The sequence below is a fragment of the Vigna umbellata genome, chromosome 10 (genome assembly GCF_029865625.1).
Source record: "Vigna umbellata cultivar VRB3 chromosome 10, Vumbellata_1.0, whole genome shotgun sequence".
Lineage (NCBI taxonomy): Eukaryota > Viridiplantae > Streptophyta > Magnoliopsida > Fabales > Fabaceae > Vigna > Vigna umbellata.
The window spans coordinates 12,935,652-12,959,574 of record NC_142174.1 but is presented as its reverse complement, the minus strand read 5'-3'; the positions used below and the strand labels follow the sequence as shown (position 1 = coordinate 12,959,574).

Sequence of the window (23,923 nt, the reverse complement as noted above, 5' to 3'; positions counted from 1 at the left end):
AATCAACCAAAGAATTTGCAAACTGGCAGTGGCAGACCAAATATTATCATGTGGACAAACAAAGAATTATGTATAAGATCAAAAGAACAGCATAAAGCGATAACTTATTGCTGGCAATTATTTGTCAGAATTTTTTTTTTTTACAATATCACTTAAAAAAAAGAACAAGAGAACAATAACACGTGATTAAAGAAATTTACAACAACTCCCCCAGCAGTGACTCATTATTAGGAAGATTTGCGGTAGCAATCAGAGGAATTAACAGGCAATACTTACAGTCCACAGAATCAAATTTTACATAATCGAAATGGGAATAAGGTGAAAAAGTAGGGCATAACAAATAATTGTTCTTCTGTATTCTTTTGTTTTATTTATTTATGTGTGTGTATGTAATGTCATCTTTCAAACGTATAGACCAAAAAATGGGAAAGGTAAAACGGTTGAAACAAAAAAATATACAAGTTAATTGTAAGGGTGAGCCAGTGCACGAGTTCCCAAGTCATAGCGATATAGGCATAATAAGGGTCAGAAGACAGCATTACATAGCCTTACCCTCGTGAGCCAAGAGGAACTCTGCCCAATTATCATATAAAATCAAATAAACACATTCCACCATGGTTGCGCAAACAGCAAAGGTCAACGTTTATTCTTTCAGCCAAGATAAAATATCAACACGACATATTAACAAAATAGATAGTTATAAAAGAACTTTAAGGAGAATACTGAAATTCCTGATCAATAAATATTTGCATTTTGAAAATGACTTTACAATCCAACCTTGTTGTTTCAAGTACATAATAGCCATAGGTATTATTGAAAGTAAGAATAACTATGATACTGAAGAAGAAAAAAAAAACTGTACAACTACGAGTAACAAAGACCCTTCATAAAATTTTATTCATGAACCTTACGAACTTGTATGTGGTGAGTGGATTCCTCACGCCATATTGGTTGTGCTCCACTTTGAACAAGTGTAACATGCTGTCCCTCGTGTAAATGACCCTTACTCTGAAATATGGAGACTTTTCATAAACTGTTCAAAAGAAAAAATATCAAGAAAAATAATATGTCTGAGCACTTGATGGAGATATTACTAACCAATAGTAGCTCGAGGGCTCTAGAGAAAGTCTCCTCTGCATCATTTGAAAATTGCATGTATATAGGCACAACGCCATGATAAAGTGCCAACCTCTGCTTAATCCTTGTTCTGCGAATAGTGAAATCATAAATTTGTGGGTGCAATAGTGCATTAACTTAAGCACCTATACTGCCCTCCAAAAATTAGAAAGCGGAAAAAGAAAAAAAATCACTGCCTGTGTTGACATTCAGATTCCTAGTTTCATTTCTTCTTCTTCTTCTTAATGTATAGCTTTACTTTTAGGGGTGGAGGGGTATGTATGAGAAAAATAGCCTCTAACATGTAAGCATAACAACATCATTTTAGAAAAAAAAAAACAAAAAAAGGAGAGGGTGAGGGGCTTCCATCTTCGATAGGAGAAAAATTCATCGTGCAGGATTCTGTGAAAACTGAACAGAATGGTCAAATGTGATAAAGAAAAAATATTATAGGAGATTAATTTTGATAAAGAGAAAAATACTTGTCCAAAAAATCATCCTTAGTTCACATACAAAACCTCAAGCACGATAAATTTAATTAATTGGATAATCTGTAAAATACTTGAGTTGGCAAGAGAGAAGCTAGCTTCTCTCAAGATAATACATAGGCTCAAAGCCCATGAAATTAGCTATTTCCTTTCCAAATATTAAATAAAAGCACTCCTCCTGAAAAAGTCCATCAAGAAAAGTTTTTTTTTTTTTCAGGTTAGTTGTATAAAAATTAATAGTACATTAACACAGAAAATACATACGCATTTGCAAATGCAAACATAACTGAGTAAAGTATATAAGGCTAAAAAACAACAGACACACAAACATGTATAATTCTGCCAATGCTTACTCATTTGTGAATGCAAAGATTGTTGAGTAAGGCCTATAATGGCTCAATAGAGTAGCCATGGATCCTGTTCTGGTGAAAACAATAATGGGGGTATTAAGAGTGTTAGACATTGTTGTCGCATGGAAAGCAAACATTTCTCCCATGTGGCTCTGTCAAAAAGTAAACACAAATTAGTTAGAGTTTAGTATATCATCAATGTACAATTAAATATATCAATAATAAATGAAACAAAACTCCAAAAGTGCCTAATATTTAATCGCGCACTTACTTTATGGGAACTCAGACTTGGACAAGCAGCACCGCTTTCAACACTGGATTCGTTCCTAAGAGCCACCGTATGCATAACTTTAACAGCTTTCAAAGGAAATCTGAAGCAGATTAAGTTATATTTATTTATTTAAAATATTGAAAGAAAAAGGTATATTAAATCGTAAATTCATGACCCCAAGACAAGGTTAGGCGTTCTTATGTAACCGAGTTAAAGAAAAGGGATGAAATACATTTTCAAATGAAAAGCAATTCTATAGTAATTACAACACTCAACATGCTGGAAAAATAGGGATCTGTAGCCATTTTATTTTCCTTCCTGAAAAACATTGCACTCCACAAAATAAAAAAGATAAGTCTCCCAATCATAAGCAGCTGAAAATCATTTAATAATGCAAATTATTGAACAGTAATGGATTAGGAAGATTCCAATTATAGAGAATCAAGGTAACTAATTCCCCTTTGTTTAACATGCATAGGGATTAATAGGCTTTGTTTAATTTAGATTCATTCCTATTTGTTATTATTTTTAGGTTTCTCCTAAGCGTATCCTCCATTTGTATATCTGTCATTCTCTTCTCTAATGATGCTTCTTCTTTTATTTGAAAATAGTAAAATATGGATACTGAAAAGAAGTTCGAACAACTTAAAAAAAATAGGAAACAAGTTCACCAAGTAATAGCAAACTGACTTTCCGTGTGCAGTTTCCCCTGAAAGCATGATAGCATCAGCACCTTGTCTTACTGCGATTGCAATGTCCGAGACTTCTGCCCTTGTGGGCGTGGGATGATTAATCATGCTTTCAAGCATATTTGTTGCCACAATAACTGGCTTTTGCATGCTTTGACATCTCCTTATGATGTCCTCCTACTCGATTAAAAAAAGGTAAGAACTACATTGAACAGAGAATTAAGCATAGTAAAAGAAAACTAATATAGTAGAGAACAAAAACATCAGTTTGAAACTAGTATCTCATAATCTAGTTTGTGTAAGTTATAACAGGAGCTGAGATAAGTGGGTCATAATAAGAATATAATCTTCAAGCAACTTTACTCTCTTGTGCGCAAGGAAGCATCAGAGGAAAGGAAAAGATTTTCTCTTCTGAAATTCTATTTCAGTTTATTGGTTTGTTGCAATAGCCACAAATAAGCACTTTCTTTTATAGGTAAAAAAAGTTTTAATTATAGAAGATTAAGACAACAAATCTTAATGCCAAAATAGTATTACAAGCTCCCAGAAGTTGGCAGTAAAGCAGAAATGATCTGCTTTTCTCTAATCTCAAGTTACCAGCCTTTCATATTGCAATTTGTCTCACTAAAATGTGTTACAGTAAGCCTTGTGTAGTAGGTGTTGCAGCTTGCACTGTAGGCACCACCAATTTTAGAAGTGCTTAGCTAAAGTAGGATCAAGACATAGCAAGAAACAAGAGAAAAATGATTTCGAAGTAAAAATTAGATAAGATATCATACCACAGGTTTATAAGTTTAAATATTTGGTTTCCATTTTGCAAAATTATAGGGAAACTAATGAAGAGGTCATGCACAAGATACAAATTAGATATTAAAATGGAGAAAGGCGTTGAGGGTTGTTTGAATTGCAAAGGACCTGTCAAGCACAAAGGAAAAGTTTATCATATTGCTAGACATCTGACTAAAATCTATGTAAAAGGTGTTAGGCTTCAAAGGGACAACAAAGAAAAAATGAGTAACACTGTGGCATAAATGAGAATGTTAAGATACATTATACACAAGAAAGGGTAATATATGAAATCATTGTATATGAGAAGGCATTGGAGTGATACCAATTGATGAAAAGGGGATAAAATCAATTAAGGTGGTTTAGACATGTACAAATAAAGGTCACTGGAAGCACCAATGAGGAGACTAGATGACATGAAGTCCTATGAAAAGAGGGAGAGAAAGACCAGGGACATTAGAGGAAGTTCTTAACAAATATCTCATATGATGAATAATATTTCAAGGAATTTACTCTTTAACCATGTCCAATGCTGTAGCGTGAATCATGTAGTTGAAGTTATCGAGAGGGAAAAGACTTATGTTTTTGTTCTTAAGTGGTGCCAACAATTTGTTGGGGAAAACATTCCCTTCACGCATAATGAGTATCAAAGGTATGAAACACACAAAGTAACACCACAAATGAAAAATAATGAAATACATGGATTTATGTGGTTCAACACCTTTTGCTCACATCACCATAACCATCTCAAAAGTATTTCATTCATCACAACACAACACATTACATGTCTTCTGGACAAATTTGAGAAACGCTTCCAAATACCAGACCACCCTCTCTCACCTAGGGTGGTATTCCCTCTTTCTAGGTCAGGTGTATCTTCTCCCTACACACACTCACTTTATGTATAAATAAATTTACATCATCATGAATGAGACCAAGTGGACAACTCCACTTTCATTATGGTAGTAGATTCTCCAATGGTCAAGAAACATGCACCTTTTGGCTTCCCACCTAATTTCATTAATGTTTGGAAATTTGGATTTATTTTTCCAACATAAATTTTACAGATTCATATGCCTACAATGGATAAGATATCCTTTGATATCTAATGACCTCCTTCATAAACACATGGGGTAAAAATGAGTAAGATGACTAGTATATAAGTAGAAAGGCCAATAATAAATTCATTGCCTAAAGGCCAATAATAAATTCATTGTCTTAAGGTTTTAGGTTGGAAGTGGTGTCCTAGTAGCTTGTTCATGACTCATTGATATCAAATCTACAGGTTTACGACAATTAATGCACACGACTAGCAGTATGGTCTTACGAATTAAAATTCACAACAATTAATGTAGCTCCTCTTATTTTGTTAGATTTTCCCAGTTATACTAAACATTGCATCCTGACTTAAATGTACCATAGCAATGATTATCAACATAGATCAGCTGATGAAAGAATTTGCAAACATCTCACCAACTGTGAACAAAGTGACGTATGTATCATGTTAGTGTGAGCATCACATTACCTGCAATAAAGGAACTTCCTCTATTGGAAGTTCAGCTCCAAGATCCCCACGAGCAACCATGGCCTGCGAAATAAAACTCTCAAAATGAAACTGGATGCCAATGTAGATAAAGATCTTGATTCGATCCATGATATTGAATAACACTAAAAAAAGTATCCAAAATATAAACTGTGAAGGTGTTGAAAAACCTACATCAGGTTTGGGCCAGCTCGAAGTAATGGTGAAATCAGTTCTATGTTAATGTTTCACCACTAGGTCAAAAGATATGCAGTAAATTTTCTTAATTAGGCATTTTGTCAAATAAATTCAATTCTATTTGTTATTAAGTCTAAAGGAATCTACTATAAATGTATGCCTTGAAAATGATATTGTCTATAAGGTATTCGTAATGTTAATTATGAATATTAAAGGAGAGAGATCATCAGTATGCTTACAAAAACTTAATAGAACAATCTCCACTAAACCAAGTTCTTTGATATTTTCATATGTAAATCAAGAAAAATAATTATCAAGCAATAGTGCACAAACAAGCAAGCACCACAAAACCACCTTTTCCCCTGGAATTACTCAAGCATTGTATATCCTATAATGAAAGAATTGCCACCATGACATGATCGCCATAGGTTTCAGAACAGATATCATGTGAGTGCAATACCAAGAAAGGGGGAAACTAAGGTAACGGCTAATCAATCCATAATCAGCTCAAGATGCAATTACGTTCCTCTTATATCCTACATAGAATATTAGACACGTATCTTCCTTAGATTTTGAAGAGTACAATTGACAGCCTAATCAACCTACAACCAGAAACAGCAAAGTCGTTACTTAAATTTGTGCATTATACAAGGATTAGAAGAATTTTCAAGTCCTCTCGTAGAAATAATGAGTTGATTAACTTGAAATGTTCCATTTTTTAGTTTCTTTTTTCACATACTATTTTCACATGAAGCATAGAACTTCTATACATAGTATTTATCCATTCCTCCATGTGATCAATTCCAGTTCTCGTATATTAAATACTAACTAGACCAAAATAAATAAATAAAAACATATAGACTAAAACAATATTGATCACCAACATAATCTAAATTTCAATCCCTTTTAACTGAAAGTTATTGAAGGTATGAAATATCTACAAATACATGATCTGAACATTATGAAACTAACCCCATCTGAAGCAGAAAGTATGGAATGAAGATTTGGTATGGAATCTGCACTTTCAATTTTTACAATCACGTGTATATCAGCATTATGACCTATAGAAAAAGGTTTACAATAATTTAGTTGGTAATGAGAATGATGGGGCCCATAATCAGCGTCATGAGAAATAATGTATTACTAAATATTGAATATAAGTCTAATAATAATGGTCATGATGGCAGTTATGGGTATAAGCTAGGAGCAATAACGTAGTATTATCTATTAGAACATGTAATAGTGTTACAAAACAACTTGTCCCGCATTAGTTGTTCCATATTAAAATTAGAAACTGCCTCTCTGACAGTTGTTTTGAATATAATTTAATGTTGAAACAGAAATCACATACAATACATTCACTTTCTACAGATAGTACTCTCTGTCCACAACAGCAAATAACAACACCTTATGACTCGTTAGGACCTAACTCAAACCAGCTTTTAAGGCACATAGACACCCTATAATATTTCACTCAACTTTCTCGTTAGTTCAAATTGTGTGTCAGTATACTAATGATAATAAGTACTCCGACACATGGGGTACAAACAAACACTTACATACTCTACCAAGCAACAAATACAATCCAATATGATACTTAGAAATCCCATAATAATACTCAGGTCTCTATCAACTACCAAAGCTTTATAAACTTTAAGTCACATGTGTAGTCGACAAAGGACTAAACACCACCCTGGCCAACAACTAAGACAACTCCCAGAAGAGCCAACACGGAGGTGGGATAAGGCTGACCACAGTTCGGGTGGGTGACAGTAGTTAAAGGGGATTTCCGACAACTGTTATGACTACACTAATATCTAATAATACATGGTTGTACATGATTATTGGTTCCCATTAGAGAAGCAATAAACACCAAGAGAGAAGGAACTTCCACACATATGCACAAAGCCACACATCTAGATACAAAAGCATAACAAGGAAATTAGACATCTAAAATATTACTTTTGAGGTACTCTTTTAACTCGTGCACCACTCTAGCATCCTTGACAAATGAGACAGCATAGAAGTCTACTTGATTGTCCACCCCAAACTTGATATCTTCCCAGTCCTTGTCTGTGAAGTTGAAACACAACAAAGTGTAAAATTGTCAAGTGCATTTGCATTCTAAAAGTAACCAGGTACAAGTGAATTACAGAAACTTGTTGCCCATGTACAGTGTCAACAATAAATAGAACAGAAATATACCAGTTATGGAAGGAAGTGTAGCACTTTTTCCACGGACATTTAAATGACGCCTAGATTTCAGTTCACCACCATCAATTACCTCACATTTAACCAAGTCTTTTGTCTTTGACTTTACAGCAAGAGACATCATTCCTCCTAAAACAATAACCAGACCAAATCTTCTTTTGAGATAATCAAATTGGTGATCATCAAACAATGCAATAAGCTCCCCTAAAATACCGAGATTATAAAAAATAAATTACTGAAATAGGAGGAACATCTTCCTGGTAGCTCATACATGGTTAACAATCAACCACGAGAATAAGTCACAAACCTTGTGGCTAATCGAGCAAGATAACACAAACAACAATATTCACAAATAAGAAATCATTGTTCTTACCATCAACCAACAACACATCTCCAACCTCCACATCATTCACAAAATCATCATAATTCACGCTAACTGTGCTTTCCGTGCTGACCCCTCTCCTGGTGGTGAAATAGAATTCTTGCCCCTCTTTAAGTGAAATTGGTTGAGGCACATCCCCGCTTCTAACTTCAGGACCCTGTGAAGCAAGTCATATGACATCCGTTCTGTCTTCAAATCCAAAATACAAGTTTAAATATGGAAATTGAAATTCAGTAACAACGGCAGCGAGTTTTAACTTTGATGCTTACAATGAAGTTGAAAGTGTTCAGAGACAAAATTTGGTCGAGCTATATTGTAACTCTTTTTACAGAGTCTGCTATCTTCTATGTTTTGAGTCTGTAGAACTCCGTCTTGAGGGGTTATAGTTTAGAGGTCATATACATATAACACCCTTCTTTCTCTGAATAAAAAGAGTAGTGAGGCATTGACCTTTACCCTCTACAACTGTTAGTGTTGAGAGTGAGAGCTTACCAGTTTCAAATTAATTCTGACAATTTGGTATTAGTTAGTCAGGAGACCACAAAGGAGCTTAAAACATGGATTCTATGGGAACTAGGTAGATTCTCTAGAATTAACACAAAAGATCCTTACAGGCATTACAACAATGATTGAGGGGTTAGTTTCATCTATGGCAGCATTGAACTCAGGCCAACAAATTTCAATTACACCAATATCATATCAAGATTCACCAGAATTCTCTTCAGTGATTCTTGACAGAACTCAGCTGCAATTCGCATCTTTTGATGGTACCAACTTTTGGGAATGGTGTGCTAAAGCTGAACAATTTTGAGTTGGAGGGCAGACCTGTTAATCAATGTGGCATTTGCTGCTTCTTTCTATGAATGGCAAGGCACTCCCATGACAATGCCATTATATTCAAACCACCAATTTCCAGTAATCCTCTTAGCAGTAAAAAAAGTGGCAACATTACTTCCTAGATCAACATGTAATTATCAAAACAGACCAGAAAGCTCTTAAGCATCTTTTGGAACAACCTCCGACACACGTATGCACAGTTGGGGAATGGAGAAAGTAACAGGATTAGCCTTCAAGGTTGAACATAAGAAAGGAAAAGATAATGTTGCAGCCAAAACTTTATCAAGAAAGGAATGTCAGGGTACATTAGCGACAATCTTAATAGCAAAAGGAAAAGAATCATGGAAGGTAGATCACAAATTACAGAAGACTGTAGATACCATTCACATGACACAACAGCCTTGCAAGAACTTTGGATGGTGAAGCTCTCAAAAGATAAGGCAAATTGGTGGTAGGTAATGATGTGGATTTGAAGTCTCAAATCCTTTAACAATTTCAACGACTAAACTTTTGGGGGTCATTCAGGGTATGGATTAACTTACAGAAAAATTAAAGAACAATTCTATTGGAAAGGCATGCAAAAGGAAGTGAAAAGGTGAGTGAAACAATGTCATATATGTCAGAAAAATAAACCCTTCAGTTACCTGCTAGTATTTTACAACCATTAGCTATATGTACGGATTTTATTATCGGTCTTCCTAAAATCTAATTCTATGACTGTTATTTTTGTTATCATTGATCAATTAACTAAGCATGCTCATTTTTTGCATCTATCTCATCCTTTTTGAGCTGCAAAAGTCACAAAAGTCTTTATGGATAATGTTGTCAAATTACATGGATGGCCTAGGTAGATAATTTCAGATAGAGACTCAATCTTTATGAGTCAGTTCTGGATTGAATTGATGCAGATGCATGGCGTCAAGCTGCTGCAGTCTACTACTTTCTATCCTCAAAAGGATGGCCAAATTGAGCCTTTGAACAAGTCTATAGAAGCTTATCTCAGACGTGTTTCGGGGGATATGCCTCACAAATGGGTTATTTTTTATCGTTTGCAGAATTGTGGTATAATATCAAGTTTCACACAGTCACTCAGTGAACTCCATTTGAAGCTCTCTATGGTTACTCGCCTGCTCCCCCATCTACGATAATGAATAAGGATCAGATGGTGGAAGCTGTAAATTAAACGATCAAGACTAGGGAAGAAATCTCTCAGCTGCTACAAGTAAATTTGATCAAGGCACAAACCAGGATGAAGTGCAAGGTATTATGTTATCTTGTATGTTTTGAGTCTGTATGGGGAGAACATAAAGAGTAGTGAAGCATTGACTTTTATCCTCTACAACTGTTAGTGATGAGAGTGAGAGCACACCAGATTAAAATTAATGGTGACATGCAAAAACGGCGAAAACGGAAGTTAGATACGAAGGAGTTGACCTTGGTGTCGAGCATGATGGCCACGACCTTATCCTGAAACTGAGCATTGTACTCTCTCACCAATTCAATAGTCTGCAGGTGCGAGGCGTGGTCCCCGTGCGACATGTTCAAACGCGCCACGTTCATTCCGGCTTCAGCCAGGCCCCATATCATGTCACGTGAGCTCGTGGATGGACCTATCGTGCACACGATCTTAGTTTTCTTACGCGCCTCGGAATTCGGTCCTGCCTGTCCCACGCCATGATCACTCACCTGAACCTCGAACGAAGAGTTTGCGTTGCCCTACGCAATGGATTGAAGAGCACAGAGAGGTTAGAGATAGCGAAGTGAGATTAGTTTGCGGAAATTACAGGTGACTTACGACGGAGGGAGAGCCGTTGGAGGAGTTAATTTGGGTCGGTTGGGCGTGGTTTGCTAGAATGGTGATTTTAGGGATTCGTTTGGTTCTGCGTTTGGAGGGAGAGAGTTCGGATTGGAAGAGCAGGGAAGTTGCTGAAGAAAGATGAATGGTTGCCATGTTTATTGATTGAAATTGAAATGAAGATGAAGATGACCTGCTTTTGGTTGCAGCAAAATAAACAACTCTCTCCTTTATTTTATTTGTTGCAGTTCCAACCAACCAGGTTCCATTGGCGCGTGGTGTTAGGAAATAGCCATTATCTTTCAGTATTACTGCACAGAGCTGGCAGCATGGCAACACATTCTCTCACCGCATATGTTTGCAGTTAAAATATCTTGTGTACTAAGATATCTTTAACAGATTTTTATCGATAATGAATGAGGTTAATGGACAGGGTGTATAATTACGAAATTCAACTTATGAATAATTGTTACTTCATAATAACTACTAAAAATTTTTTGGTTTAATTAAGTTTTGAATATTGATGAATTTAAAAAATTTCAATTAAATTTTTATTAATTTTATTTATAATTTATTAAGTTTTTAAAATTTTAAAATTGAATTATTGAAGTTAGATAATTTTATTAATTATTTTGTATTCGTCACTATAAAATTAAAAACAATTACGTGACAAGTAAATCTTCGATATCTTGTAACTAATATTGTGATTTAATATTTAAGCATAACATAATAATTTTAGATAATTGTTACCTCACATAATTAATAAAAAAACTTACTCAAATTTTGATTGAGTCTAAATTTTATTTGAATATATTTTTAAAATTTAAGTAATTAAAATAAAATATTAATTATTAAACAAGTTATTCAAAATTTAATTTTATACATTTTTATTTAGATTTATGAAATTAAATTTACTTTTTAAAATACTAATTTTTCAAAATTTATATTTTGATGAAACTTTTTATATTTATATTTTAGAAGATAAAATTCATTCACATTAATATTTTAATGAATAATTTAATTTGAATTATGTTTTAAAACTAATTTATTTTCAAAATATATATTTTAAGGACTTATTTTAAAGTAATTTATTTAAAATTTAGAAAGAATATATAAAAATATCTGTAGATTTCTATAATATGAAATAAAACTGAATATTTGTTAACAATATCTGACAAATATGAGAACGAATGAAGAGTTTATCCAGTAGAATAAACAATAATGTATATGCAAAATTACTAAAATATATAACACATTTGCTTGACTGTATGCCCAAAATTTTTATTTTTTTTTAAGTGATAAAGAATAAATAAAAGTAATTTCAGTTATTGATTCCTCGAAAAAAAAAGTAATTAAATTGTTGATAAAAGAAAGCCAAAGATTAGTGTTTGGCCCAAAGACGAGATCGGTGGTCGTCATCTTCTGTCTGTTGCATAGCACGGTGGTTGCAGCAACACCACCCCATCACTCACTATGAAGCTGTCCTTGAAGTTCCAGGGTGATGAAAACCACCACGAACACAGCGAACAAATCATGACGGCGAAGGTACCCATGACTATACTGAACAAGCCCTTTCTTTCAGCCGTCACCGCCACCACCGCCACCAACTCCGTTTCCGAGTTTTCCTTCTCACTCTCTTCAAACTTCACATCAGGCCCATCCCTCAAAGTCTCTTACACGCCCACCGCCTCTCAACCCTTCTCCCTCTCTCTCAAGTCGGGCCTGGGCCTCTTGGGCTCACCGGCCCACTCCCCTCTCGTCTTCTCCGCTAACTTCTCCCTATCCCCAACCCCGACCCCTTTTTTCTCTCTGCAATTCAAACCCCAATTCGGCCACTTCTCTCTCCACAAAACCGTTTTCTCCGATACCCCACCACCCCCTTCTCCTCTCCCTCCCACACCTCAAATTGTGTCCAACGAATCTTCCTCGGGTTGGCAGAATCTGAAATTGGAACCGTTCGATAACAGAGACCAATCACACCCTAACATTTTGGAAAACTCTAAGAACGATGCAAAGCACAGTCTCTCTCCTGTCATTAGGGTTATGGCTCGGACGGTGGTGCCTGTTACGAAAGGTTTCTTCTTGAACTTCCGCTGGGGGGTGAATTTTCCCCGGAATTTCAGTTCGAAAATGCCGAGCTTAACCGTGAATAAGATTGGGTTAGAGAGGGTTGAGGATGGGAAAGAGAGTAATAATAATGATAGTCAGAAAAAAAGGGTCAGTTCTGAAATTGATTTGCAGCTGTTGAAGGAAATGTGTTTTTGGATGGGGAGAGATTTGGAGAATGTGGAGAGGGAAAATAGGGAGATGAAAAGTGTATTGGATGAGATGAAAATGGGAATTTCCACCGCCAGAAAAGAAGTGGTGCTGCAACCAAGCAGAGTGAGTGAAACCTCTTCTGGGGAGTTGCAGCGTCGAAGAAGTTACAAGAACGGCAGACAAGAGGATGAGAAAAAAGTGCAGCCAAACAAATCGCAGAGTGTGGCCACTGACGTGGAATCTGAGTTGCAGAAAGCCATTAAGGCTGCTACCTCTTAGCAAGGTCAAGGTTGTTGGCTGTTACCACTTTTTTATTATGCTTTCAATGTTTGCCTGCCTTGCAATGTGTATAAAATCTCAGCTTTTCTTTCTCGTTTCTTAACAATTACCGATTTTGTTTATTGTTACATGTTCACTTATGTGTATGGCAAAGGATGAGGGAAATCTTGGTTTTTTTGTAACTGTACTTTGTAATCTTATCATTATTTTTGCGTTTAGATGGATACACAATATAAATCAACTGTCGGTGACCAGGCCATATTTAGTAATATAGAGAGAGAGAAAGAGACCTTCACTTCATAATTCATGGTGTGGATCCAAGATTACGGCGGCGTCATGAAAAACTGAAAGTAACTCTGTGTTGTTGTAGTACTTCAACATGGAAAATCTGAATAGATTTTGGAAAAAAAAATGCTATTAACTGTTACTAAATGACTGTTTAGTTTTCTGGGTATGAATCAATCACAGCTCTCCTGCAACTGAAAGGTTGTCTGGTTGCTTATTTCATTAGGTGATTACCACACACACCATTCCAATTTCTGATATAAGAACTATTTCCCGTAGTTATCTATTCTTTCGGTAGCAAACCTGTTGGGTGAAACTGTTTGGCGTATTCATGATGATAATTATGTTAGCAGTAGTTTGCAATAATGAGTTGTTAATTTGATCAATCAGTGTCTGCCTTGCTTTGGACCCTGCTTTTCCTTCTCAGTTCATGCAAATTTTATTGAGCTCCCACACGCTTGACAGTGATAACTGAACCAAGCCAGTGTGACGTTGAACACTGAGAAAACTACTCAAAGGATTGGCTTGGTAATTATCATGATTCACCGTTAATTTGGATAGTTTTTAATCTGACATGATAATGACAGATCTAATATTTACTTCTGAAAGTGGTCATTAGCCGTTGGTTGTCAAATCATTCTCGAACCTAAAGTACGATAAACGAACCTTAACTGCAGCAAATTGAGTGCACACAACTAATTGTAAATTAGTAACATTGTAATTGTAATTTATAATAGTCGTGGTTAACTTAAATAGGAACTGTCTGATACTACCGGTGTTATTGCCTTCTGGTAATTCACTTGGTAATCTTATCATTAATATGTAAGTATTGTCTTTAAAATTCTCTTTGAATTTTTGGCATAATTATTGTTTGGTCATGTTTCAAATTTAAAATCCTAATTAAAGTGAATCAACCTCGAGGGATAGTATTATCTTTAATAATTTTAAATACTAAAATGATATTTTCATAATTTTAATAATTAAGTCCATTAATATTTATAACTTCAGAATTAGTTCAATGGCTCACCCTGTTCAATCAACCGAATTAAAGTCTCCTAATAAAAGGTAAAATGACGAATAATAAAAATAAACAAAACACCCAATATACTAAGCTTGTGTTCGCAAGGACCGTGTAACTGCTAGTGATGAAATGCTTTCGCTGTCCTGTTCGCTTCAGAGAATTTTGGTCACTTGCATTGGGGAAGAGATTTGCGCGGATTGTAATTAAGAGGTCATGTGTGTCCTCCACCAATTTGTTAAATTTCACCCCTGTATATGACTTTAACACGTATAATCGATTTTCTATTACAGTGCGCTTACACAGAAACAATTGTATGGTCAGACTTTTACTTTTACTACTGTAGATACACGAGAGTGCTTGGCTTGGCGTGGTTACAAAAAGATTCCTGATCTTCCTCAGCTGATGTTACCTTGCTTCATAAAGCCATTCAACAGCAAAGATTCTTAAAGACACAGTGAGAGTTGGGTGTTTTGCTGAGACGAGGAAGACAAAATGGTGAGGTTAGTAAGATAGTGTGATGTTTGTCCATCTAGATATTGTTGTTTTTTATTTGCAGGGTTCTAGATGGGGAGGAAGAAGGACGGTGTGCAGGTTGATGGCATGAAGAAGCAAAGGGTTGAAGATGAATGTGCGTGTTTCAGAGCCAAAGAAGACGATGAACAGTGAATGGAAGGTAGGAAGAGGGTAGCGTATTCGGTTTCACTCTCAATTATCCACAAATCCATTCAAAAAAACAACAAATAAATTATCCTCAAATCCATTCAATTACTCCCTCCCAAATCATCTCTCACAAATCAATGATGTGAACAAAGCTTAAGTGTATAAAAATACTATACAAAATTATCTATAAAATAATTTTTGTCAATTCTATTAAATACTTGTTCGTAACGTATTAATAACAATTAAAAGGATTGAAATGCATCGAATCGTAATTTATTTTGCAAAATTTGATATTAATCAAAGATATTAATATATTAAAAAAATTCTCCTTTTTTATTGTTGGGTGGATAGAATTGGGCCTGTGGTACACAGCGGCATGCCCCAAAACCCAAAATTCTAACTTCCTAGTATGAAACCCTAATATGTATCTATAAAATGCCACAACCCTTTTTCTCCACTGTCAACGTTATAGCATCCTAAGGCTACGTAATACGGTTCAGTGAAGGTTCAAACTATTGATGCCGGAGGCCACTTTCCGGTGGGCTTTCCGACACGGCTACTCTTCTTTCTCCTCCTTTCTTTATTTCTTTTTATATTTTCTCGTACTTTTAAATAATTTCAGACCAATTTTTCCGCTGTTTGAAATGGGCATATGATGAATCTCATCTTTAAAAATGGGTAATTTGCGTCTGAATTAAATTCATTGATGTTTTATCACCTTGGAGAACTGATGCCCTTTCATTATTTCTTTCGTCTAGGTTTTTTAATTCTTTTATATTTACCAACATTAACATAATTTGAGTCTGGTGAAACGGTACTATTATTATAATAATCCATCATTATCATTTTTTTTTGTGTGTATTAAAATGAAATGTTAACCTACTTGCAAATTTGATCTTTAAAGATATGCAACTGAGAATAAGCCAAATAATACTCTTAACCAAGAAGAGGATGATGGAAAAGAATTGCATGGTTACCAAAATTTTGTTTTCTTCATTTGTCATTTATAATCTATTCTCAATTGGAACTATAATGATATTAGGTTCAATTAGTCTATAAAAGACTATATGCAATGATACATTACTACTAGGCATTGACAAATCTACAATTCCTCCTAATTTCTCCTTCATCACCTGTAAGAACATTGATATTTCCCATCTTAATCATAGATTTAGCAAATGAAGCAAAGAAAAGTTTTTCGTTGGAGGCATAAGCCCACACATGCTCTGTAATCTTTCCATCCAAATCCTGGCTGATAAGAACATTATCAGAACCCAACAAGCCATTCCCTCCAAGAATGTTTATAAAATACTGATTGTCAAACCTTTCTGGGGTCTGCAAATCAAGGGGTGCAAATTTGTTGTCCCTTCCCTCAACAGGGCAAATGGACCGCAGAATTCTCCTGAAGGTTGTGTACCGCTTGTAGCGATCATTGCCATGGTGATATTCATCTTCTGATTCATATATCCTCTGCCTGAAGTTTAGGCATCTTGCTCTTCCTATAGTATGACTACCTGTTTTTTTTCCACCTGATTAGTTGCATAATCTCTTCTGTTTTCAGTGCAGCAAATTATTGATTTCATTGTTCGAATTTAGTTACTGTGTCAAGATAATAAATATACCTGATAGAGTTACCAAGTCTTCTATGTCAAGGCCTTGTTGCTTGAAGTTATCTATGAGAACCTCTAGAGAGGAATTTGGAGCAGGAATGAAAAGGTTAGCTCCACTGAAACTCGACTCCAGAGAATCCTTCCTTCCTAGCAACACCTCCCATCTTGGTCCTCCTCTCTGCAAAAGCCAACAACAGAAACTATTCTGAATCAGAAAGAACAATACATGTCTGATGAGTAATGACATTCATTTTTGTGTACCAATTGAACTGCATCACGTGCAGCCATGGCAAGGATGTCTGCACATGAAACAGTAATAGGACATTCCTCTTCCAGCAAATACTTTATCTTGTCTATCAACTCAAACCCATGTAAAGAGTTCACATTTGGCCCAGCCAGTTTTTCACTTGTCATGCCCTCCACGCTGTCCAGAAGCACCGATGCATCACAACCCTTGTTTCAATTCAACATCAACAAATGCGCAAAAAAAAAAAGAATCATGGGCCATGAAGAATGAAAATCTCAAGCAAAGGAAGAGGGAAAAGGAAGATGTTTTACCATGACAAAACAATCGTGGAAGTGTAAGCGTAGTAGAGAGGCTGCCAAACGAGGATTGTTCAAAAGTGCCACCTCCACGTTATGTCTCACGATGTCTTCGGCTAAGGGACACTTCTCCTCGTAGTAGTCATGAACAAGAAGTTTCACTCCTCTTAGAGTTGTAGCATTTAACAAAATACCCATTAAGAAGAGTGTGAGCCGCATACTCTCCATAGAAGGAAATGATGAACAATGGGAGTGGGAAATGCTTGAGCGGTATTTTGCTGTTCTATGTGCTTAAACTGAAGCTTATGATAAAGATGTGTTCTTGTACCGTTTGTTAGTGTTCTTTTCTACATTTTCAAACCAACATTAGGGAGGAGAATTTTCCCAGGTGTTTTGGTTCCACCAAGAGTTGATACAACCAACTTGACTTTATGTTTATTGCTTTTAATTCTGCTTTGTGTAAGCATTGTAAATTGTAACTGTGTGGCACAAGGTGCTGCCCTGGGAGAATTATCCACCCTAAGGTTGGTTTGAAAATGTACAAAAGAACAATGACGAAATTGTATATTATTTGTTTTGATGATATTTTTCCATGAAGCTATTCAAATTGTATATTGTATTATTTAGGACAGTTTTATGCTGGTGTATGTAGTTTTCTTAGTTAACTTGTATACAGAGTCAATACTTACGACAGTAGAAAAGTCCAAATCATTTGCTCAGCAAAACAATGGTTACACTTTTTTATCTTCTAAATGTTAGTATTAGTCCTTTTTTAAGTTTTGATATTTGTAGTGTTTGATATATTAAATTTTGAAAGTTTCAAAACTCTGTTAATCTACTTTACATTTGTGTTAAAAAGGAACAGAGTCAACATATTTAATTTGCAACAATCACACCAAAACCATCCAAGGCTCTTTCCCGTTAATGCTTGAAGTTCAATGCTAGTTTATACAGAACTAGTGCACTGCTAAAAAATCACCACCCCATGTTTATTGTCCAAAAATATAAAATAAATGGAACACAACTGATGAGGCCAAAACCAAATAATGACTGTTTACTAGGCCAAAAATCATCTTTTTGTATGAGTATATACAGTTTACTGTTATAGCCATCTCAATGGCTTCCTATGGCAAAATGATTGATATCACAGTTAATCTCAATGGATGCTTCTTTCTGAGCTAACCTGAGCCTAACACCCTGCAGGAGAATAAATCCATGTTAACACATACATGCAAGCTAAATCATGAGACAAACACAAGCTCCAACACCCTGATAGCATTAAACAAATGCCAATTTATTTATTTTTAATGCACAATCATGTATAAGTCTTTTTCTGTATAATCTATCCAAAACATATATATATAATCTCTCTCTAATGAATCCCTCAAAAAAGAAAAAGTCATAAATTGGATTGTTGCAAGGAAAATATGTAAAACACTATATTTACCAGAATTTAATACGACTGTAGTTGAATTCAATGAAATTCTAATATCTCTCCATCTTCATCAAGGAAGATCTCTGGGTGCACTGCTGCCCTAGTGAAATTTAGAGCTCTTTTTAGCTTGCGATGGTCAAATACTTCAACTTCAACCAAGAAGGCTGAACTAACTGGTCTATGATCTGAGAGCTTAATTTCTGCACGACCATATTGTAGCTGTTTTATTCCTTTTCCTAGCCACAATATACGATCACACCTGCATAATCTTACCCCAGATTAAAATATTGCCTCCTATTTTGCCTATTCAATAGTCTTTATAGCATGTGTGATGTAGCAACAAAATATTCTTAGGTTGGTAATCCTGTGTTGCACTTACCATGCTGGAGATCTTCTTTTTTCCCCTTCTTTTGGGCTCTGACCAACATATCTATCAGAGTTAATTTCATACTTGTAAGTGGGTGGGAAGTTTATCAACCCCTCTTTCCATCCATCAAACACACGCCCAATACGCAGTTCTTTGCTTAGCTACAAAATAGGTTAACAAATTATTATTTATCTAACTCTCAACAACAACTGACATACTTTATAAAGGCATTCATTCAAGCTCAAGTAAAAAGTTAAAACTAAGACTAAGCATATTTTGTAGACACAAGTCTCACCTGGTCATAATTCATCAACTCATTCCACTTCTTTAGAGCCACCAATTTTCTAACCTCAGCATCCAACATATTGATACGATAATTCAAATCCCCGAACCAAAAAATCTGGCTGTTAGCAACCAACAGCACTCGATGAACATAGTATCTCTAAGGAAAACTTTGCTAAAATTGTGAAGAAGAAAAAACTTTCATGATCACATAGTGAAACTTACTCGTGAGATGGGATTGTTTGCGGTTGATCTGCATCAAAGGCAGGTGAGAAGCAAGTGCGTCTCAGAATTTCATGAACATCAGAGTTTCTCCTATGTTCGGCTCCTTCCTTCTGACCAGAAGTCAAATGGGAACAAACAAAGCACAAACGTGACTGGAAGAGAGACATACTAATCGAAACTGACCCCTGCATCAGTGAGAATGTGTCATCACATCACATCCACTCAGTCCAAATGTGTAGGTACAATACAATCACTGATTGTTAGTGATCATAAAAATAACTTTGCTAATACATGGGTGTCAAATACTACACTAACTACACTTATTTCTCTAGTGTTTATGAATCCTAGGTAAGTAACACTTGAAATGCAATTCCTCAATGCTTTGTGATATGTCTGCCATAGTGATGTCACAATCAGTGTGAAACATGTCTTACCTTGTTTCCCATGTAGCCCATAAGACCAACCCCAACCGGGGAAACTTTCAAATTGTTAATGTGCCTTCTCAATCTCCTCTGAACCCAAACAGATACATATATCCCTACCATTTGCTTGCTCACAATCCTGACATACCTAGGATTTCCACAAGATTTCATGGTACCTAGTTCATTATCATCTTCGGTGTTCACCATTTCAACGAAAGCATCATCATCCTCAGCTGATAACAAATCAGAGACAGAATCAGCTACTTCAGGTATCACTTGCTGTTCTTCCCACAACAAGCCCAAGTTTCCAGAACTGTGGTGTGAACGTTTCAATCCAACACTATATTTCAAAGTACTTTCAGTCCTATTAAAGCCAATTCTGGCTGAACTGCTTAGTACTCTCCGCAACTTTGAGTTGGAATCAACAATTTGGGGGATTGCATCTAATGAGCGTTCAGGCCAGTCAATATCAATGCCATATATTCTCCTCAACTGTAAGTTATTCTCTATATCAATTATGCTCTTCACTTCGTGCTGTTTCACCTCGTCATTTTCTACTGTTCCCACAAATTCCTCAATCATCATATCTATTGGAATTGGATTATCAACGTCTATAGTGTCTGCTAGGAGATCAGCTGCAGAAGAAGTTCTTAACACTGGAGAAGGAGGGGCACTGTAGCTTTTGTGTTTACTGTCAGGCTCAGAAGATTTGTTTAGAGATCTCCTAATGATTGCCTCCCATTTTGGGATAGGTGTATTATCTTCTGCTCCAAGCACATTTCCGGCATTCAGTGGAACTACCTCCTGAAAGCTGTTAAAGCCCGCAAAGACTTTAGTTATCAGAAAACCATGCAATAGATGATACAAGTACAACAGAAGGTGCAAGGATGTTTTCTGCAAAGTACAAACAGAAGGTACAAGGATGTTTTCTACAAATTTGGTAAACAAAAAAAGATTTTCAATAGAGATAATAATAAATCACGGGCAACTTCAGAAACTCATAGTACTCACCCAAGAATGTAAATATCAGCTGGGTCTTCAGTACAGAGCCAGTCATCAATTTCAAGATCCTCAGAGGGATGTCTTCCAGCAACATTCCATGTGCCAATTGTTACCCTGAACAGTAACCAACATTAAGATGCCTTTCATTGATGTGGTTCAATTTAATTTAAGTCTAAATGTCACGCTGCATAACCAGGTTAGCTCCACACCTCACTTCCTTTGTGTTTATGTACTGAGCTCGCAGAGTTTCAGATTTTCCTCTTCTGTGTCTTGCCTTGCAGCCCTTACTAGATGCATCTGAATTACAAATATCAAATCACGGCTAATGGTGTCAGGTGATAAGAACAATCATTTGAATTCATAAAACAAGATGGTTCACTTAAAATTCTCTTTGAACAGATTGATATGCTTTAGACGACCTTTTGTTTCTGCCAGGAAATTCTTTTCAAATCGTAGTTGCATCAGAAACATAAAAAAGTTATGTGGGCCATTGACCAAGTTTTACTCAAGTTAAGAAGCAAAGTTGTGAAAGCCAAGACAAGTTGTTATTTCATATTCTTAATTTCATAATAAGCTACAGTTACAAATTTCGATCAAGCGTGGCAAAAGGTCTAAAAGAGAAAACAAAATGTTAAAACCACAGTTAATGGAATCGATCTTCTTTTTCCATTCATGTTCAAAAGAGAACCGGATTGCTGAAAAGGAACGGAGAATTGCCTGATCTTTGAGTTGAGAATTTGGATGGAATCTCTTGTGCTCTAAGGGAGGGTTTATCTTCACGCATTCTTGAGCCTCTAAGAGAGCAAGCTGAAAGAAAATTGAAACAAGCAAATGGGAAAAATTGGAAACTATAAAACTAAACAGAAAAAAAAATAAGGTAAAACTCAAAGCATACCATCATCTTCACTCTCAGTTTCAGTGTCCACTTCATCTTCACTGAAGTCATTCACCTTGGGCTTGATGTTTAACCATTTCTTCATCACAATGGAAGGCCAGAATGCCTGCAAAAAAACCAAATGAGGAATTCTGTTAAGCACAAGGTACCAGCCAAAACGCAAGTTTCATAGCATGGTAATGTTAAGCCTTACCTCAGAGCGTTTCCCTCTCTTTGCCTTCATTGTTTGAGGTCAAAATACCACAACAGAACCCAGAAAGACACTAGCGTGTTATGCTGGAATTTACAAGCACAAGCTCTTAAATATGGAATCGGTCACTGACTTGAATTTGGCCTCTATTGGCAGTTAATATTTAACTATGAGGCTATGGTAAGAATACGAAAAGAGGGGATTAAAAGAATGCGATGAGGAGAAAGATCCTTATTGGAACCAAACAGAAAAGGACAGAAAACGTGTGAACACATCTCAGCAATTCATTCACAACCGCAACTTGCAGAAGGAAAATTATACTACTGCTGGTCCTCACACCACGTCGCAATTTTCTGAAAATAATAAAAGTATAAAACACAACACCATCAGTTGAAATTTCGTCACAAACCCAAAAGGCAAGTCCAACAAAACCGTGTCATTTTCAGCAGAAGACTTACGTTGCCATTTATGAAATTGTAAATGACGAGAGCGCATCATCAAACACAGGACACTAATGTTACATCTCAACTAACAGAAAATTATCACATGCAATTCAACCAACCAAAGAGGTAAATGGTCAACAACAAAAGCAGCAAAAAATGGAATAACAATACAAATCATATACCATACCCCAAATGCAGAAGCTAATAAATACACCTCAGTTTAGCATGAGAGAATGCAATTATGGATAAAAACAAAGCTCAGAATCATAGCCAAGATGTGGCAGTGGCCCCACATGATGAGAAGGTGTCAGTAACAAGGAACAACCTTATCATTAAACAAAACAAAAATTGACACTTACATTAAATGGATGATGATGCTTAGCTCAAATGGACAACTAAAGTAAACTGAGATTTCATCATGTCTGTCTGGGACAGCTGTAGACCCATTGGTTGGCTGATCCACCTTATATTTATATGCTATCTCTCTCTCTCATCAAAGCACTGATGTAGAAGCTGACAAACTCTGTAATTAATAAGAAAAGAATGAAGAAGAAGAAGAAATTGTCCCAAAAAGTGAAGGAAATGTGAGGATGAGGAAGAGAGAGACCCAGAAGACTAGCACTGTGTGAAGACAACGAATTCAGAGTTTCAAGTGGGGATGTGAAGAATCAAACGCGTTGTGGGAAACGGACAAGAGAAGAGAGAAAATGGTAAAACTTCTCATAACTCATACCTTTGACTATGGTTTACTTCACAGAAAATAATATTAAAAACTTTTTTGAGTGATGGGAAAAGTACAACCAGGCACAAGTGGAAATGTGTCATAGAGCAAGAAAAGAGGAAGAAAATTTTCCTTTTTATTCATTCATGCTCACATGGTAACGTCAACAGTACTTCATCACAATTCAGATTTGAAAAGGGCCTCTGGGACACCTTCCAGAAGGTATTGAAATTACCATTAAAAAGCTGATCTTGAAAATTTCGAATTATACAGTATATAATCTGCATGATATTACATTTACGACAATGACTCCACAACAACTGAAAAACGCTGTGAGAAAAGATTATTCAGCAAAGAAAAATTTGAAGCCTTTATAAATCGTGAAAAGCACAAACCTTTTATTCAGCAAAGAAAAGATTATTCTTGAACATGCACATCAAACGTAACGATTAAGAGATTTGAAATGTTAGATTATAACAAAACAATATTGAAAGATTTGTTGCATAAGCAGACACTAATACTCTTTTCAGTGTATATATATAACCATCGTAGTGAACCAAGATTCAATTAAATACAACAACTTATTAATTAAATCTCATTAGCGTTGACAATTTAATATTAATTACTTAAGGCAAGTTG

The 23,923-nt window shown here is 35.7% G+C and overlaps 4 protein-coding genes and 1 non-coding gene across 5 annotated transcripts; 2 read left to right on the top strand and 3 right to left on the bottom strand.

Moving 5' to 3' along the window:
- Positions 1 to 720: 720 nt before the first annotated feature.
- Positions 721 to 11,001, bottom strand: PKP3 (plastidial pyruvate kinase 3). The gene is made up of 12 exons (XM_047295684.2): positions 10,646 to 11,001; positions 10,285 to 10,566; positions 8,005 to 8,170; positions 7,626 to 7,760; positions 7,383 to 7,493; positions 6,393 to 6,481; positions 5,226 to 5,288; positions 2,916 to 3,091; positions 2,226 to 2,325; positions 1,958 to 2,106; positions 1,099 to 1,207; positions 721 to 1,008 (listed from the first exon to the last, which is right to left on the bottom strand). The coding sequence occupies exons 1-12, from the start codon at positions 10,799 to 10,801 to the stop codon at positions 895 to 897; spliced, it is 1,650 nt and encodes a 549-aa protein (XP_047151640.1). The 5' UTR covers positions 10,802 to 11,001; the 3' UTR covers positions 721 to 894.
- Positions 11,002 to 12,013: 1,012 nt separating this feature from the next.
- LOC124823474 (uncharacterized) lies at positions 12,014 to 13,365 on the top strand. Its single transcript, XM_047295680.2, has one exon. It carries the CDS (start codon positions 12,119 to 12,121, stop codon positions 13,181 to 13,183), a length of 1,065 nt encoding a protein of 354 aa, XP_047151636.1. The 5' UTR covers positions 12,014 to 12,118; the 3' UTR covers positions 13,184 to 13,365.
- Positions 13,366 to 15,792: 2,427 nt separating this feature from the next.
- LOC124823501 (small nucleolar RNA Z101) lies at positions 15,793 to 15,888 on the top strand. The gene has a single exon (XR_007027654.2). It is a non-coding gene; the product is annotated as a small nucleolar RNA Z101 (small nucleolar RNA).
- Positions 15,889 to 16,122: 234 nt separating this feature from the next.
- Positions 16,123 to 18,051, bottom strand: LOC124823473 (Peroxidase superfamily protein). The gene is made up of 4 exons (XM_047295679.2): positions 17,318 to 18,051; positions 17,021 to 17,212; positions 16,772 to 16,937; positions 16,123 to 16,663 (listed from the first exon to the last, which is right to left on the bottom strand). Exons 1-4 carry the CDS (start codon positions 17,528 to 17,530, stop codon positions 16,236 to 16,238), a joined length of 999 nt encoding a protein of 332 aa, XP_047151635.1. The 5' UTR covers positions 17,531 to 18,051; the 3' UTR covers positions 16,123 to 16,235.
- A 140-nt stretch (positions 18,052 to 18,191) lies between these two features.
- Positions 18,192 to 23,504, bottom strand: LOC124823471 (type I inositol polyphosphate 5-phosphatase 2-like). The gene is made up of 12 exons (XM_047295677.2): positions 22,923 to 23,504; positions 22,124 to 22,473; positions 21,931 to 22,036; positions 21,753 to 21,842; positions 21,245 to 21,332; positions 21,045 to 21,149; positions 20,046 to 20,844; positions 19,612 to 19,796; positions 19,400 to 19,508; positions 19,117 to 19,265; positions 18,750 to 18,996; positions 18,192 to 18,499 (listed from the first exon to the last, which is right to left on the bottom strand). Exons 2-11 carry the CDS (start codon positions 22,151 to 22,153, stop codon positions 18,777 to 18,779), a joined length of 1,881 nt encoding a protein of 626 aa, XP_047151633.1. The 5' UTR covers positions 22,154 to 22,473; positions 22,923 to 23,504; the 3' UTR covers positions 18,192 to 18,499; positions 18,750 to 18,776.
- Positions 23,505 to 23,923: the final 419 nt, after the last annotated feature.

Bases quoted from the DNA above. Each gene is read 5' to 3' on its own strand.
- PKP3 (XM_047295684.2), bottom strand. From the start codon at position 10,801: ATGGCAACCATTCATCTTTCTTCAGCAACTTCCCTGCTCTTCCAATCC. The intron at 7,494-7,625 runs GTATATTTCTGT...TCAACTTCACAG, and splicing joins TACACTTCCTTCCATAACTG to ACAAGGACTGGGAAGATATC. The intron at 1,009-1,098 runs GTTAGTAATATC...TCCATATTTCAG, and splicing joins GAGCCCTCGAGCTACTATTG to AGTAAGGGTCATTTACACGA.
- LOC124823474 (XM_047295680.2), top strand. From the start codon at position 12,119: ATGAAGCTGTCCTTGAAGTTCCAGGGTGATGAAAACCACCACGAACAC.
- LOC124823473 (XM_047295679.2), bottom strand. From the start codon at position 17,530: ATGGAGAGTATGCGGCTCACACTCTTCTTAATGGGTATTTTGTTAAAT. The intron at 16,938-17,020 runs GTACACAAAAAT...TGGCTTTTGCAG, and splicing joins CACGTGATGCAGTTCAATTG to AGAGGAGGACCAAGATGGGA. The intron at 16,664-16,771 runs GTATATTTATTA...GAAAAAAAACAG, and splicing joins AGACTTGGTAACTCTATCAG to GTAGTCATACTATAGGAAGA.
- LOC124823471 (XM_047295677.2), bottom strand. From the start codon at position 22,153: ATGAAGGCAAAGAGAGGGAAACGCTCTGAG. The intron at 21,843-21,930 runs GTATGCTTTGAG...ATTTTCTTTCAG, and splicing joins AACTGAGAGTGAAGATGATG to CTTGCTCTCTTAGAGGCTCA. The intron at 19,509-19,611 runs GTAAGTTTCACT...GGTTGCTAACAG, and splicing joins CAAACAATCCCATCTCACGA to CCAGATTTTTTGGTTCGGGG.